The sequence below is a fragment of the Amborella trichopoda genome, chromosome 1 (genome assembly GCF_054954075.1).
Source record: "Amborella trichopoda isolate Santa Cruz 75 chromosome 1, AtrichopodaSantaCruz75HAP2 v2.0, whole genome shotgun sequence".
In the NCBI taxonomy this organism is placed as follows: domain Eukaryota; kingdom Viridiplantae; phylum Streptophyta; class Magnoliopsida; order Amborellales; family Amborellaceae; genus Amborella; species Amborella trichopoda.
Window position 1 is genome coordinate 56,296,958 of NC_142336.1, and position 19,084 is coordinate 56,316,041.

Sequence of the window (19,084 nt, forward strand, 5' to 3'; positions counted from 1 at the left end):
CTGGACTATAGGTGGCAATCTTAATGACCTAAGATCATCTGAAATTTTCATGATTAGTAGAGATGTCTCATGGCATTTTGTTCAAATATCATGTAGTTTGGTGGTATATCAAGGGTGTTTACCAAAATAAACTGGGTCTTCTGACCAAATGAGCTATTGGAAAGCCACCCACGACATGGACTCCTCATTATTTGATATATGATGAGTTAAAAACCATTTTAGATCCTAAATTATGAATGAAATTATGGACGGAAACCGTACCAAAAAATTTAAATAAGTCGATCCCCCCATTTGATATATTTGTGAACAAATTATATTTTGTTAGCTACTGACGTGGACCACCACGAAGTGTGGAAAAATTGGGCGGTTCAAAATCTAACAGCCCGGTTAAATCGGCACTAGCTACAGACCAGTTGCGGTTTTGGTGAACTGGCCGGATATTTTTTTAAAAAAATTAAAAATTTATATAAAATCCAAAAAATAAGAGATTTTATTTGCAATGTATTTTTTAATGCTTTTTATCGTTTTGGAAAATGTTTTGCCATTTTCCCATTTTTTATAAATTTCAAAAATACTTCTTGAAACAAATCGATTCTTTAAAATCCATTTTTTCATTAATTTTCAATTTCATTTAGATGTGTTTTGTTTAATCATGCTTTAAATCTATTTTTATATTTTATTTTATATTTTTCTATTTTTTTAACAAATTTTTTTACCGCCCGAGACTTCTTCGGTTACGCTGGTTGAGCTGACCGATTTACCGATTAGGCTGGTTGAACCGCTTCTGACCCCATGTCCAGCTCAATTTTTCCTAGACTTCCACCGTGTGCAACGTCGCTGCATGTTTCATTAAAGTTTTATCACAACCTCTAAAGAAAGAGGTTAAAACAAAGCATAGGCTTTATGACAAAATGTAAAGCCACACCTCATATTTCATTAAAATTTGCAGTTTTGCTATAGAAAAACCTTTAAATAGATAATCTCGATCTTGATAATTATGGGTGTGAAAAAAAAAAAAAAAGAATGTTGAGCCCTAAAGTTAGTCTATATTGTAATATATTATCTAGACCGTTATTTTCATATGTTCACAAATCCACGACATCTACCGATTTTTGAGCTACAAAATTTGTAATTGGTGATGGGAATAGATTTGAGATTCATCATAGCATATTTCAAATCCGAAGTATTTTTTGGACAAGGTTTTGAGATGAGGCTTTACTTTTTCTCATAAGGCCTAAGCCTAGAAATCACAACCTTTTCTAATATGAGCTAAACATGTTAAAACTACGGACAAGTAATTACTATAGATCGTATGATCCACAGACACGAGCATCGATGAGGAAAAAGGTTGCAACATGCAATGAAATTAAGGGTGGATACATACACAAGCAAAGTTATTTATTTTTCTTTTCTCTTTTTTTTTTTTTTTTTTTTTTTTGAGATAGGGTTTTGATGTGTTATAACAGCAGCTATTCAGATGCAATCACTTTTAAAACTAATATTATAGATGGAAATTAGAACTCAAATTTCACAGGTCTATAATCTCGATTGATATGGTCATGAACAATGAAAAAATTGGGGTGGGGGAGGTCTTTGAACCTTAAAAGTAGATTATTTTATTTTATTTTATTTTACTTTTTTTTCATTATACATCATTGATTATTTCATCATTGATTATTTTATACATTATCATTTGAACTATGAAATCATGGATATAGGGATATAATGAATCTAGAGTGACTTAATGTGTGTTCTAGATCCTGAATCCGTATTTGAGATGGATGTTTAAGAGGGGACCTCATCAAAATAGGACCTCATTTATTTATGGTTTGGTATTGAGTCCACATGATGTGAACGCTCCAAAGGTGCACAAGCACCTTTTAATGGCTCAAACTGAAGCCTCATCCAAGGGCCAAAAATGAAATTTGTTTTTATTTTAAAATTTTATTTAAAAATTACATCAATCCAGATTTTGGTATATAGATTCATTTTTATAAGTAGAATTTAATAAAAATATAAAAGTATCGATCAAAATAAATTCAAGAGCACTTTACTTATTTATTATTTAAAGTATTTATAATTAATTATTTTTACTTAGTAGTCTCTATAAAAATAACCATACATCCCAAATTAAAATAAATATATTATTTAAATAATATATATATATATAAAAAACTAATTTTTAGCCTTTAGACACAGGCATTGTGAAATTTCAACCATTGAAAAAGTGCTCTTACACCCATCACTTGTCCCCTGATGTCGATGGGATACTTTTTTATTATATATATAAACTAATTTTTAACCTTTCGACACGGCATTGTGAAATATCAACCATTGAAAAACTGCTCGTGCACCCATCACTTGTCCCCTGATGTCGATGGGATACTTTTTTATTATAACTTTTTATTCTCTGGTAAGGGGAGGAATTAGGTATAGGTCACTCAATCTTGAGACTTGAAAATAGATGACAGTCTTTTGGACCAAGAACTTGAGCCATGTCAAACTTTTCCCAATAATGGCTAGCGCTAGAAATATCCTATAATGTAAGCATCCTGTTAATTGTAAGATGAGCCATTGATCTCACAGTGTTTTAAAACCCAGATCGATAGGGCCATTCGTTCACCTACAAATCCGTGTCAAATCACTGGATTGGCAATTTGGATCGGGTGTGGATCAGTCTTAATTGATAATTTAAAAAATATTAAAAATAAATAAATAAATATTGTAATTGAAATAGGGGTTTATGGGTTGTAGATTTAAAAGGACCTAAAAATATATTTGACAAACTTAAAAAATATATATAAATAAATAAATATATATATATATATATATATATATATATATATATATATATATATATATATATATATATATATATATATATATACATATTTGATTGATCCAAATTTTGAAATTTACAATCTTTTCATTCTAATAAACAATCACAAAAAAGGAAAAATTGAAAACACAACTTAAAAAATATTTTTTTAGCCCAATTAACATAGGCCATTAATTTTGATGAGATGTTTAGATCTAGGCTTTAAAAGGATTTTTTTCATTTCCAATTTTTTTGGATGGCTTTATTAGATGAACAATGTTAAAAGAAAAAATAAAAATGATTTTGAGTTTATAAAGGCTAAGATCTTGAAATTCACAAAATGAATGGTCTAGATTCGCTTTTGGAGGGGATTCACTTTGACCATATCTAATGTTAAAATTGAATTTTTTTTTTTTTTGGATTGATTTTTGAGAGATGAAGAGAGTGTGTGCAAGATATGGGGTCATACAAATACCACAAACATAGTTTTCTAGAAGTGTCATTACATTATACTATGATACAACCGTTGCATTAAATAATTGCTTATATATATATATATATATATATATATATATATATATATATATATATATATATATATATATATATATGAAAAAAGTTTATATACGGTTGCAACCTTAAAATGTAGAATTACATATGTACCTAAAAACTCCATCGACAAATGTTGTTTTAATGTTGAAAAATCCTTTAATTGATCATCTCGACATCAAGATGTGTGAATATGAAAAAAAAAAAAAAGGATTTTGAGTCCCATAAATAGTACATCTTGCAACACATTATCTAGACCGTTAATTTTCAAGATTTTCATATGTTTATAGATCTACTTGATTTTAACCATTTTTGGAGTTTAAACTTTTATAATTAGAGATGAAAATAGATTTTAATATAATCTTAAAAAAAATTTACACCAAAATTACCTGTTATGATAAAATTTGGAGGTGCGCCTTAATTAGATTGTTTAAGGTTGAAACCTTATAGAAACCATACCCTATATATATAAGGGTTTCAAGGGAGAATTGGGCCGCGGCCTATACCAATCCATAACTGGTTCGATACCCATCTATTCCCATCCAAATCAGTAATCTAGATCAGAAATCGCCAGGTTTAAAAACATTGGATCTCACATTGTCTCTCATTGAGAACTATATCCTCCTTATCCCATGTCAATTATGGGAAAACTAGATGGTATACTTTTCGTATTGAAAAGAAGTCATTGTAAGGGAGAAGTATTTGTTGAACCCAGCTCAATCGTGCATTTACCTTTGTACTTGAGAGGTCTATGATTTGATACACATCGCCAATCATTGTAAATCTATCGTGCCTTCATATTTATGAATTTGGAGCTTTAAAAATGATGCAGAATGATGTTTTAGAATGCTTAGAATGAACAATAAAAAAAATACAACAAATCATTTTTAAGACTCAAAATTTAATTATTTGGTGATTAGATGACATACTTATAAAATTTTAGATCCAAAATCCATCCTAAGATGAATTTATGAGAGTGGACTAAATACACGTGCATGCCCATACACACCTATTCTGCTCATTTAGAAGAATATATCACTATGTATGCATATAACACTATCATAATACTATTATAATACTATCGTATGTATGGATATATCCTTTAGCGGCGAAGATGAGCGATCGTTCTTAATGACATTAACTAAATTTGTCACATAGGGGCAGAGATGGGCTGGGTCGACCCTGACCCGACAAGTTCTAAGTTAAACCCTATCCCAACCCAATCCAATAGAATCTAAGTTGGACTCATACTCAAAAAACAACTTGGGTCAGTCAAGCTCAAGTGGATCCAGACCTATATTGGGTCTATCGTTTGGATCTAGATGCAGACGCAATCGAGGCTATGGGGTCAACCCAACCCAACCCATTTCCCATCACCTGATATCATTGTTCACCGCTCAACTTAAATGGAAGATGGCATATCCCATATATCCAAGATGTGTCTGAAGTCTGAACCATCATTCTTAATTGTAGTCGGTGAGCATCCAAGCCATGTTGCTACTTTTTAACAAGGTGATATAACAATCAAGTTCCATAAGATGCATCTTCACTATTTGGATTAACTGGAAGATGTATCTTTGAGAAATTTAGAAAATTTTTATTGTATCATTATTTTTAAAATATAACCACCATCAATGATTATTGTGCTTAAGAATTGTTTAGGTCCTTTTTAGAGTTTGTCCAAACGAGGAATAAATGGCAATGTTTGAAAAATTGAGGCAAATTGAAGATTTTTGCCTTAACAGTCTCAAATATAATATCCATACTTACAAATGTGTGATTCCTTCATCCCAACATTACATTTTATGAAACATTCAAACATTAACATCATAATTTATAATAATTAAATAAAAATATAATAATATTCTATTAGTATTAATAAGATAATGTACCATATAATGAATGTATTGGGGTTGAGGATGTTGAGATGGATGAGTGATCAAACAAAAGGGGTAGAAGTCGAAATGGCTGTATTTAGAAAAATTTAGTTGTGGCACCAATAAACAATAAGATGGATAATAGACTTAAGTGAGCTACCCATGTGTGACATCGACCCAATACAACACTTATTAAGAGGTGCGAGTTAGTTCAAGTGGAAAGATTGAAAATGGCATAAGGTAGGCCCAAAATGATGTGAATTAAAATAATTTGAAAAGATATATAAACTTATGGTCTCAATGAGAGTATGACCCTTAATAGAACAGAATGGAGGATCATGATTCGTGTGGCCGACCCTAATTAATTAGAAAAATGCTATAATGATGAGATGAATAATATATTGTAGTTTTATCATATCACAACAATATTATTATAACTTAATAGCATCATTATTATAATATATAATAATTATATATTACTTTTATTATATATTATAATCATTAAATATTATTTTTTATTATATATTATAATAATTAAATAATAATACAATATTATCATATTAGTATTGATACGATATTATAATATTATTAAATTATAATAATCTTATAATAATATGGGTGTGGTTTGGTTGCAACCTTAAACAATCAAATTAACGCATGCCTCCAATTTTTATCTCAATTGTAACTTTGGTGTAAAAAAATCTTGAACGTAAAAGCTTTGCATTTTTAAGAAAGTAGCCATTAGCCATGATTCATCTAATTACAATTTATGATCAAATTTGGAGGTGCGCTTTAATTGGATTGTTTAATATTGCAACCTTATAAAACTTTATCCTTGATTTATTTTGATATTGAGGGCGGCCAGGTTTGAAAATAGGGTTGGGTTCAAGCTGGGCCAACCCTGGCTATAGTCCGGCCTGAAACAATGCTAGCCCATCGCGGGCAGAAAAATGCAATTTTCTGTCCAACCCATATTCATATAACTATGCATGAGCCCAAAAAATTAGGTTGGGCTGGGCCGTATTTAACCAACCTCAACCTGCCAACCTCAACATGTGACCCAAAGCGGGCCCGGCTCGAGAGGTTGTGGACCGACCTGGGCCTACAAACAGTTTATTTATTCTGTAATCATCTGGAGTTGGTAAATAGGGCCAAATTTCTATGCGTGAGTGTTGAAAAAGGTGGGGACAAATTTGATATGCAGTATCCATTGAATTGTGTAAAACAGTATACACTTCGTCTAAAAGTAACAATTGATCAAGTCCTTTGCGGTCCCACCAAAAACAAAAAGGAGTGGTGTTGAAATAAGACAATTTACCATCTGAATTTTTTATTTTTTTTTCCAAATTATCCTCGTTCAGATTCTTTTTCCAAATTATTTTTCAAAAACAAAAATGAATCGTTCATATTCCAAATTACCCTTGTGGTCCCCCTTCCCCGCGCTATGTTTTGAGATGAATTTTGGAGGGTGCGGAATAAATGAATAACTTAACAAGATTCAAAATCTTAGCATTTAAGGTGGACACCTCGTACAAATTTCTCCCTATTAAAAGACAATGCTCATATGCGGTGTCAACCAGTATTATAAAACTCGGACCAGAAGGGCGAACCGGCCAATTAGGAGTGGACCCTGATCGACATGTCGTCGATTCGGATCGGTGACCTGATTGTTGTTCTTAGTGGAAAATAGGTCAATAAAAAATTGAAAAAAAAGAAACAAATGATTTATGATAAAAAAGATAAATAACCATAACTCGGTGATCCAAATGGCCTAATTCTCTGATAAAATCATCCCGTTCCCTAGATCCCTTAGTGACCCGGACGATTTTGTGGCAATCGGCCTGATTCTTGGTTTTAATTGGGAACCTGCTCTCTTCCCGTGAATTTTCGATCTAGAGTCCAAATAGATCTTTTTAAAATAGTAATGTAAATCTTATACGTCTAAATCTTGAAAAAAGATGCTATGAAAACTCGAAATTATTCATATCAGGTGAAATTTAAGAACTTTGCTCAACGTCCACTTCAATCCAACTTTTCTTAGTCTAAACTAGTGTAAGATCGGCCGATTTTAAAAAAATCGGCAAACTAACTTGGGGATCGGTCGCTAGTCGATCTCGATCTGGCCCGATTCCAACGGTCATGTATGCTCAATACACTAATCAGCCGATTAATACACTAATCGACGATTTGTTCTAACAATCGGCCGATAAGTGCACTGCCATAGTGTTAGAGTCTGCAAAGCTGCCCTTATGATATTTTTTATATGTTTGTCTCTTTTTTTTCACTTTCATGTTCTTTTATTTTTCTACTTAAAACTTTATATATTATTATAAATTTTTTGACACAGTTTCTATGCACCCAGCCCACATATTGTTGAAATACGAGCTTAGTAATAGATATATTTTTAAACATAATTTGATCCTAATTTTTAGATAATATATAATCTTTTAACATGGAGATCATAAATATGCAAAAAAAATATATTGAAAACTATAAATAATAATTATATTAATAAAATATTTGGACCGTTAATTACAATTGTTTTTAGATGGATCACCTATTTGCGTCCATCTTTAAGATGGATGCTTTATACATCTGGAAGGCATATTGTAGAAATACGGTTCAGCCCGCATAAAACAAAATTTTCAAGTTTTGTATTTGCTAATTGCAGGGTTTGCCACCTTGGGCGAGTAGACTCAAATTCACTAGAGTTAGTTGGCACGACAAGGTGTCAAGCCCGTAAGTCCCTCAACTCGAAGGATATAAAATTTATTCGAATGTTCATCTAATTTGATCTTTAATCTAATATTTACACCACCAACCCTCGAGGGGCACATAGACAGTTATGAGAGAGTGAGATGAAAATTTATCAAAATTGTCACAAAGAAACTAACAATTTTATATTTTACCTATATTTTTAAGGGATTGTATGCAATGAGACCATTTACTTTTTATACAAGGTGGTCACAATCTCTTACTACCATTTGATGTGAAATTTGATGGCTTGGATGTATCACAATATTCGAAAAAACTTATTTTGAAGTTTGAGCTTGGTCAATGGAATAATTGCACCCACCCAACATTACATCCAATGGTCAAGATTATTATGATCACTTTGAATAAAAGGTAAATGATCTCATCCTATAATTTCCCTATTTTTAATTGAATTAAAAAATACCCAAAAAAAAACATGGTATTGAGTTGATATATTATACTATTTTATAATATTATATAATATTATATTATATTTTTATATTTATTTTATTAATGTAATTTATATTATATAGTATAAATTGATTACATATTATGCATAATATTAATGTATATTTAATATATATTGATATTTACTTTTTTGTTTTTTTATGTGGCAATATTAAAAATGATATATGTAAATTTTAAACATTTTTTATAATTTTTTTGAGATTTTTTTGGGATTTTTTTACTGTTATGGGCTTTTTTGTTAAAATTAAATTTGTTAAAAAAAATCAGAGCACTAATTAGCCAATCTAATCGGAATCGGCCGGACTAATCGGATCGAGCGAGGACCGACTAACCGGCCCGATACGTTGTTTTGAACACTGGTCTAAACTCTAAAGTCTAAAGTTGAGATACACAACCTTTAAAAACTGAAAGATGACAAAAATGGGCCCTAAACCGACGTAGTCTTCTTTACTTTTATTAAGACCACTTTGATCAGCTAATGCACATTTAAAAAGCATTGAGTGGATTACTGGAAAATACGGTGGCCATAACATTATCTTTGTTTAGTTGGATTTTTATTTCGAAAAAGCCCCTGAAAGGTTGAGCCGCTCTCCATGCGCCCTGTGACAATGGAGAGCTTATCACCATAAACTTTGACCCTTCACCCTTTTGTTTGAGAGCTTACAAACCCTAATCTTTTCCCCTTCTACCTCTTCATCAAAATTATTTGACCCCCAAGTCTTTAAATCCAGCTTCAAAGCTCAAAGTGAATTAATTAAATCTCTATTTTTTTTATTTTTTTTGAGAAACATGTTAAACTTAATTAACCCCATCTTCTTCCATCGTTCTATCTCTAAACCTAAATTTATATGAGTTTATGACAGAGGTTCTCTAATACTCAGTTTTAGTTTGCGTGTTTCCTTTGATAAATATGTTATTTGGGAGGAATTTTTTTTTTCGTATTGTTTTTTTGTTATTGTCTATGGTAATTTGTATGATATTTTTGCCGAGAGTTACGGAGTGATTTCATTAGCCGCCAAAGTCTTTGTATCATTTCGTAATTTACTTGTAAGGATTGTAGGGTTCTCAGGAATCCCTTGTGGAAACGAGAATCCAAACACTAGGAGCCCACCCAAGATCATGTACATGATTATTAACTAAATGTGAAGCTGATGAATACAACATAAATCCAGTGTGAAAAATAAAGCAAATATAAAAACACACCACAATAACACACAAGACACGATTTATATGGTTCACCCCGTAGGGCTATATCCATGGCCTTCGTAACTAGAAATCCACTATCACAATGAAGATTACAGTTTTAGGTTACAAGAGATAATATTTATCTTTAAACATCGGTAAAAAACCATTATCGATCTTCCATTTTAAACCCGCTCTCTAGACCGAGCACTACCATCGATCAACATCTTCTTTTCTACCGCAATACTAGTATCGGAAAGATAAGCTCAATAGCAATATAGAGATTTTTTCTCTCTAGAAGTAGAAGTCAACCAACCCAAAACTTATGGGAACACCGCTCCTCTCTGAGGGTCATGTCACTCTTGAGGACCCATCTTCGTATTGTAGATCCATTCCTATAACTCCTAAAGGGATGACCCTCAAAAGATGGGCATTACTCTCTTATAAAGATGCTTCTCAATAAAGTCAATTTTCTATTTCTCTTAATACCCTAATCTTTAGAATAAAATATGGGTATGGTGTTTTAGTAATCACCAAACCCAACAAGAATGAAGTCATGTTATATGTGATTTGGGCATTAGAAAGTTTATGAAATAAATTACAAATTTCAATGTATTATAGTTTAAAATTTTTACGTGAATAGCATAAAGTAATTCCTTGGCGGTCAATTATGTCATTTTACTTATTAATTTGGTCACATTTTAATTTCCCGCATATTTAGCCTGTTTTCATTTGAAAATTTGCCTATTTCTTATTTATTTTAGTATCATGGTTTTGTTAAATTCTCCTTGCTGTTTGTTTAAAAATTTAATATTGGCATGCTTTATTCCTCTTGCCTCCACTTTATACCTTTTAGTTTTTGTTTTTTTTTTTTCCAATCTTAAAAATTCTTATTTCGTATGGTACTGAGATTCATATATCTTATTAGTTTGAATATTGGGTCTGATTTTTTTAATTAAATTATGTAAAAAATTTGAGGTGGTTATTGATTTTCATCTAGAATATTTAGACTAACCACTCATAAACTTACAAGGACAACTTTTTTTTATGTCTAAATCGTTGTTCTCAGCATTTGCTATTGTATTTGTACACAGAGTGGCTTATCAATTCATGGGATCCTCGTGTCTTCATTTTTTGTTTTTGAAAAATGAACAGCAAGTTGTAATTGTTTCTGTTTATTTGATCCATTGGAGTTTCAGACTACATAGAAACATAAAGGGATATTAATTTATGATTCCTACGTGGAAGGAGACATTCCCTTTCGATTTGATATAAAGATTCACAATCCCATGTTGTGGTCTCTTTTGTGTCACTCCCAGACAATTTCATACATCAAGCACATTCAGAGGTATTTCCGACTGGTTTTATGGATCGTGTATTCCTTATTGCTATGTTAGGTTTTTATACCTATTTGAATGAAATCGCTTTTAGGATTTTGTTTCCTTCGATCTTTTCTCTTTGAACAGAGGTAATATGACATGTTGTATTGGTAAGTTATCTAGAATGGTGTGGGATGGTAGTTACATTTGAAATTTCTGTTTGGACTGAATATCATCGATAATTGGATGAAGAATACTGTATTGAGAAAATGAAAATTAGGGCTTATTTTTGTACTACAAACTTAATAAAAGGTGCCATAAGCCAAAATTGCTTTGAATTTGAATAAAATTTTAACCTTGACGTTATGTTGCGCCAATTAACAGCTTGGCAGATTTGGAGCTGTGCATCGCAGTGGTAGTCCTTGTATCTCATGCTTGTTGATCACATTCCACAATATCACATACCCTTGTGGATTTATTTTTAGATGATAGAAATCAATTCATGTTTCTAGTTTCAGACTCTAGTTATTCGATGTGGTTTGAAACCTCATGAAATAGAAAAGTCCTTCTCAAGAAACTGGATTTTATCTTTCCGTCAATTGTAAATCACTATGAGGGAAGTGATCATGTGGAGTTTTTGCACGCGTGAAAATCGTGGGCACTTCCCCTTCCTATCATTGAATTTGGGGTCGAGGGGATCCTCAAGCAGAGCCGTCGATTACTGCTAATGAGAAAACTAACCTTGCTATAATCATTTGTTTTTTTTTTCTTTTGCGTTGTTTAAGAGCATTCTATGTCTATTCTATAACGTAAAGTCATGTAAATCTGACTTGCTTTTGGAGAACTGAATGTTATGTATGAGATGTTAAAATGAGCGTCTTGATGTTGGTTTCTCATCTTTGTTTGTTTTGTATATGAAGATGGGAGATGGCACCCCAAAATATTCAGTGGATGAGGCACTTTTATCGCTTGGGTTTGGGAAATTCCAAGGCCTCATGCTTGCTTATGCTGGAATGGCGTATGTAGCAGAGGCCATGGAAGTGATGCTTCTCTCTTTTGTAGGACCAGCAGTCCAGTTAGAGTGGAACCTTTCTTCTCGTGAAGAAAGCATGATCACGAGTGTGGTTTTTGTTGGCATGCTATTTGGGGCATACACTTGGGGCATTGTATCTGATACCTATGGACGAAGGTAGATGTGGTTTTGATTTTATCTTTTGCACTTTATTTTGGTCGTCCTCGGTTATCTGAATTCAATTCGATATTGTTTGCTTGAATATAAAACTATTCCACTTGACATTAACGTGGTTCAAGTTCATCTGTTATGTGTACTTGTTTAATGTGATTGCAATGCTTGTAATCGAAGATATCACTCTGATGGTTGAGGAATCATGTAATAAGAGCTCAATGTACTAACTAACATTAGGGCCACATTAGAGTTCAGATGTATAGTGGAGTCTACAATCAATATTACTTCAGGAGTAGTGCATTTGTACCGTGACTGTTTTTATTTCTAATTGTAACTTAGCTAGGCCACAGAATCCTTTCAATGAATGATGTTAATTTGTTCTTCTGCTTTTTCTTTGTCGAGAATCATATTTCTTGTCAATGTGGCTACTTTTGTCCATTGTTTGTGTTTTGTCATTGCTGGCAGCAAAAAGATAATGCTCATTTGTTTTTGTTCTAAATTGGATTGAGAGCATATTACAGCATAATATAGAGCTTTGCTGCTTCGTTTGTTCTGTAGTTATTTTGATGCAGAACAATATCAAGTATACCTTGTTTGAATCACTAAATGATCCATTTTTATATGTTTTGATTTATCCTTTAGGGTGGGATTTTTTACTACGGCGCTAGTTACAGGTGGGGCTGGTCTTTTAAGTTCATTTTCCCCGAATTATGTCTCACTGATTATTATTCGCTGTGTGGTTGGAGTTGGATTGGGAGGTGGTCCAGTGCTTTCATCATGGTTTTTGGAGTTTATTCCTGCACCAAACAGGGGCACCTGGATGGTTGTCTTTTCAGTCTTCTGGACCCTTGGCACAATATTGGAAGCGTCTCTTGCATGGGTATGACTGCATTATCAACAGTTTTTGCTAACATTACTTTTCCAATCAAATTTGGTTGCTATGTCATGCTACTCTGAAGTGGGACTGAAATGTCTTAACTTTTGTACTTCTCGTGACATTTTAAGATACCAATGATGTGTGTGTGGTTTGGGAAGAAAATATTTGTAATATGATATTTCGATCCTTGTTGAACTTTGAAACTTTAAATCAATGAAGAGAGGCCTGGGATCGGGGTTGGCCTCAACGGAGTCCTGAGCCGAGGCACCAACTCAGTCAAGTCTCTAGAAAAAATACATAGAGGGTCTGGGAGACTCGCTCGAGTTTCGGTGTCTTTCATCCAGACCTGGCATACTGCCGTTTCCAAGTGTCCAAGCCCAAGCACCCACTTTTTTATCACTGTTTCAAATATAAATCTGTTTTGGAGATGAACTTCTTATAATTGGGGTACAAAAACTTGATGAGAGGAAAAGCTTTTCTAGGAAATGAATTGTTAATTTATACAAACTTGTCCGTAACAACCATTTAACGTTATGTCATGTTTCTCAATGCAGGCTGTCATGCCGATATTGGGCTGGAGGTGGCTTCTTGCATTGTCTTCAATACCTTCATTTGTTCTCCTCTTATTTTACACACTTGTACCAGAATCCCCAAGATTTCTTTGTCTCAATGGAAGAACAAATGACTCACTTCAAGTCTTAGAGAAAATTTCTCGAATTAATGAAAAGCCACTGCCACATGGCACACTTATATCCGATGATCTTGATGAGAAATGCTTGCTAATGGAAGACTCACACTTTCTCCCTGCCACGAGACCAGAGACCAGAGTCACAAAGCAAATAGTGGATAAAATGGGGGCCTTTGCTTCCTTTTTTATGCTTTTCTCACCAAAATTAATCAAATCGACAGTCTTGCTTTGGCTGGTCTTCTTTGGAAATGCATTTTCCTATTATGGCCTCATTTTGTTAACGTCTGAGTTAAGCAATGGGAACAGGGCATGTACATCTACAAAATTGCAATCAAAGGTCATTGCACATGTTAATCTTTACAAGAATGTTCTTATTACAAGTTGTGCAGGTAATTTTATTTTATTATAGTCTATTCCTATGCTGAGATTCCATGGATTTCCCTTCTTAAAATAGCATTACTTGAAGGGACAGCAACTATTAGTCTACAATCCAATGGAATACATAAACCATAGCCTAATGGGGTTATCTGTTCATTGACATGATGGAAGGTGGAGGGAGAGGGGAAATCCCCAGAACAGTACATGGCTTGATTATGTGTTCCAATTTTTTTTTTTTGATTAAGATTCCACTTCATCGCCATTGCCATCCTCCATTTACGAGATAGTGATAACGCCTACTGACTGTGGTTTTCCATGGTCCTTTGGATTATAGTATACACTCACTTAAGTGGACTTATCGTGGTCTCTAGCTTGGTCCTTTTTGTTTTTTTTCAAAGATTATATTCGAGTCTTAGGGTCTGGTTGGATGACCATTAAATTTATCTGTGATTCACTATCATAACTAAAAATACTCTCTGGATGATATTACGTTGTTATCTGTTTGGTATGTATCTTGTATTAATGTATAATATTATTTAATTATTTAACCTTTTCAGTAATTTTCAGCTATTTTTAGCTATTTCTGGCAAAAAACATGTGATTTTCAGCAAATTGCTTTGAATAAAGTAATGACAACTTTTCAAAAGGATAAACTTGTACGCAAAACTGCCTATAAGTTTATCTCAGATACACCGGCAAACAATAAATAATTATTATTAGGATTGATTTTATTGATACTGTGAATTATTAGTGATAGACAGCAAGTTCCAAACTAGCCCTTATTTTATTAATTCATTTGATAAGTCTTTGCCAGACACCTTATTTGGTCAAGTCTTACCAAGTTGATTTGGCTGAGGACTAAACCAACTTTCATGCCTTAATTCAGTGTGCCATGTCTTGTGCGAACCCAAGTTTCTCCACGTTGGGTGTACAACTAGGGGACATAAAAATAAAATAAAAAAAATTCTTAGAAAAATTAAAAAAATGTTGGATTGTTTTACAATCTTTTTGCATACGATTTGGATGTATTTGGCGAAGATTGGTGAATGCGATTTACCATAATCAATATTTTTATATTTTCTCTTTTTTTGATTTTTTTTAAATGTCCCAATTTCTAATTAGGTATTTCTATTAAATCCATTTTTTCTCAAAATTTGTAAGCCTGTTTTAACTTTTAAAAGTTATTTTACGTTTCAAATTACTTTTACTACAATTTTTTATTTTTGTAAATTTCCACCCTTTTTTTCCTAGGGCCAAAAGACCTGTACTGGACTCGGCCAGGGGGCGATCCACTGGCCGAGGCGAGTCTCTGACACACTGCCTTTAATTAAGCAGTGAATTTGGCATTGTATTAATTTTTTTATTGAACTATATGTCAATAATCTGATTCCCTTACTTTATTAATTTTGCAGAGATTCCAGGGCTTTTGTTATCGGCGGTGATGGTGGACTGTGTCGGCCGCAAGTTTTCCATGTCTGCCTTGTTTTTCTTGTGTTGCATTTTTCTTCTACCTTTAGTAGTCTCACAGCCTGATACATTGACCACAATTCTTCTCTTTGGGGCTCGCATATGCATTACTGGAACTTTTACAATTGTGTATATCTATGCTCCAGAGGTTGGTATTCAGAATCTTGGATACTTTTTCAAGGTTTATTTAATTATTATGTGAAAGGGGTTTCCCTTTTGCTGTATGACTGATATATATTCATTTGGTAGGTTTTGCTTCATGAAATGTTGTTCAGTTACATCTGTTCATGTATGATGATTGTGAATGGATCCTTTATCCCACCTGTTCTGTTGTGATATAATAGAAAAACTTTCATTTTTGATCCAAATATGGTGGCAAATTTGTGGTAGGTCTCTCTCTCATATGTAGAAGTGCAGCCCTTCTCTATATCTATGTAGAAGTGCAGCCCTTCTCTATATCTAAGTGCATCAATTCTCTATATCTATCTCATATTAAATGTCGACATGTATTGGGAAAAGGCTATGATGATAATGATGATGTTGTGTTGTTTGATTTGTACAGGTATACCCAACCTCAATAAGGACAACAGGTTTTGGAACCGCGAGCTCGGTGGGAAGAATTGGAGGGATGGTGTGTCCAGTGGTTGCAGTTGGTTTGGTGCATAGTTGCCAACAAACATTTGCGGTCATTTTGTTCGAAGTTGTGATATTTCTCTCAGGTATTGCTGTAATATTTTTCCCTCTAGAAACCAAAGGCCGTCCTTTGAGAGACACTCTGTCAACTTGAAAGAAACTAAAATTGTATCAAAATTGTGTAATTTAAGTTATTTTGTTTCTGTAATTTACAATACAAGTGAAACAAGTTACTAAACGTGTGTAATTTACTACAGCGTGCTTTTTTAAACATGTTAACAAACGTAGTGAAAAGAAGTTTACAGAAGTTTTTCCTGCAAAAGTGCTTGCATATGTAAATATTTTGACTAGAGAAAAATTTACGTGCCAATCAAATGTGCCCTAAGGGACTCAACCAAATTGACCTTGGTTCTCATTTTTATCTGTAGGGTCTCGTTAACCTATGGTTCAAATTTCATTCAATTTAGTACAGGGTAGGGGTGTTCTGATACTGCTATTTACCACAGACTGCATCTCTAGCCTGTAGAAATTCAATTTGCAGGTAACCTTAAAGACCTCAGATTATCTGAAATTTTCATGATTTGTAGAGATGTCTTATGGCATTCTGTTCAAATATCATGTATTTTGGTGATATATTAAGGGTGTTTACCAAAATTCACTGGGGCCTTCGGACCAAATGAGCTATTGGAAAGCCACTCTCGACCTAGATTCATCATTATCTGATGAGTTAAAAACGGTTTTGGATCCTAAATTATGAATGAAATTATAGACAGAAACCGCACCAAAAAAGTTAAATGAGTTGACCCCCCCATTTGATAAATTTGTGAACAAATTATATTTTGTTAGCTACTAATGTGGACCACCATGTGAAACGTTGCTACAGGTTTCATTGAAGTTTTATCTCGCAATCTCTGAAGAAAGAGGTTAAAACAAGGCCAGGCCTCATTACAAAATGTAACGCCACACCTCAAATTTATTAAAAATTACAGTTTTGGTATAAAAAAACTTTCAAATCGATCATCTTGACCTTGACAATTATGGTTGTGAAAAAAAAATAAATAAATTAAGCTCTTTATATTGTAACAAATTATCTTAAACCGTTCATTTTCATGTGTTCACAGGTCCATGACATAAGCACCAATTTTTTAACTATAAAATTTATAATTGGAGATGGAAATAGATTTTAGAGGCATCGTAGAAGTTTTCCATATCCGAAATTTTTTCTGGACAAGGTTTTGAGGTGATGTTTTACTTTTTCTCACAGGGCCTAGGCCTAGAAATCACATCCTTCTCTAATATGAGTGAAACATGTTAAATTATGGAGACGGGGTTTTGGTGTTTTAATGGAGCACCTATTCAGATCGGATGCAATCACTTTCAAAACTAATATTATAGATGGATTTGGAACTCAAAATTAAAATGACTATAATCTCGACTGCTATGGTTATGAACAATGAAAAAAAGGGGTAAGAAAAAAAAAAAAAAGGGACTTAGAACCTTAAAAATATGTGATTCTATTTTATTTTACTTTTATTACATTATACATCATTTATTATTTAGTTCTTTGCAGTGATATGCATTATTATTTGAATTATGAAATCATGGATATGGGGAAAGAATTAATATAGAGTGACTTAATATGTGTTCTAGATCCTAAATCCATATTTGAGATGGATTTTTAGAAGGGGACCTCATCAAAATAGAACCTCATTTATTTATGGCTTTGTATTGGGTCCACGTGATGTGGACACTTCAAAGGTGCACAAGCACGCTCGAATAAATCAAACAAGCCTCATCATCCAATGGCTAAAAATGAATTTTATTTTTATTTAAAAATAACATTAATTCGGATAAAAATATCGATCAAAATAAATTCAAGAGCATTTTAGTTATTTATTATTTAAATTATTTTTAATTATTATTTAGTCATTTTTATAAAAATAACCATACATCCCAAATGAAAATAATTATATTATTTAAATACAAATAAAAAATAAAATATGAAACTAATTTATAGCCATTAAACACGGCATTGTGAAACATCAACAGTTGGAAAGGTGCTTGTGCACCCTTCACTTGTCCGCTGATGTGGATGGGATACTTTTCCATTACAATTTTTCGTTCTCTTTGGGAAGGAATTAGGTATAAGTCACTCAATCTTGAGACTTGAAAATGGATGACAGTCTTTTGAACCAAGACACAAACTGCTTGAGCCATGTCAACATGTGAACTTTTCTCAATGGTGGCTAGAGCTAGAGAAATATACTGTAATATAAACATCTTGTGAATTGTCAGATGTGCCATAGATCTCACCATTGTATTAACGAGTAGATTGTTCACCTACAAATTCATGTCGAATCACTAGATTGGTGATTTGGATCATCGGGTGTGGATCGGTTCGAATCGGTGATTTAAAAAATATTTATAATAAAAATAAGGGTTTGGGTTGCAAATTTAAAAGGACCCAAAAACACGTTAGACAAGCTTAAAAGAAAAATAAAAAATAAAAAATATCGTTTCACGAGAGACTCAGGCCGCCACCCATACCAATCCATAACTACTTCGGTACCCGCCTATTCCCATCCAAATCAGAAATCAGAAATCAGAAATCATTAGTATTGAAAACACCAGATATCACATTCACTCGCATTGAGAACCATGTCCTCCTTATCCCATGTCATTATGGGCAAACTAGATGCTATGTTTTTCATATTGAAAATAAGTCATTGTAAGGAAGAAGTATTTGTTGAACCAGGTCACTCGTGTACTTGAGGGATCTAAGATTTGATACACATCGTCAATCATTGTAAATCTATTGTGCCTTCAAACTTATGAATTTGGAGCTTGAAAAAGAGTTCGGATATGATGTTTTTTAATAATTAAAATGA

General features: G+C 32.9%; 1 protein-coding gene across 4 annotated transcripts in view; it reads left to right on the top strand.

Moving 5' to 3' along the window:
- LOC105421142 (organic cation/carnitine transporter 7-like) overlaps positions 1 to 16,434 on the top strand; it is a 39,882-nt gene extending 23,448 nt beyond the window's left edge. The window contains exons 1-6 of one of the 4 annotated variants that reach the window (XR_016040926.1): positions 10,723 to 10,996; positions 11,888 to 12,156; positions 12,796 to 13,033; positions 13,585 to 14,055; positions 15,509 to 15,711; positions 16,126 to 16,434. Coding sequence is in view for 2 of the 4 variants with exons in the window: in XM_088846878.1 (XP_088703004.1) it covers positions 11,888 to 12,156; positions 12,796 to 13,033; positions 13,585 to 14,107; positions 15,509 to 15,711; positions 16,126 to 16,350 (1,458 nt within the window). In the remaining 2 variants the exon portion in view is untranslated. Of the gene's footprint in view, positions 1 to 10,722; positions 10,997 to 11,887; positions 12,157 to 12,795; positions 13,034 to 13,584; positions 14,108 to 15,508; positions 15,712 to 16,125 lie in introns of those variants that run through there. The other 3 variants (XM_011627493.3, XR_016040924.1, XM_088846878.1) reach the window with 3 other exon arrangements.
- Positions 16,435 to 19,084: the final 2,650 nt, after the last annotated feature.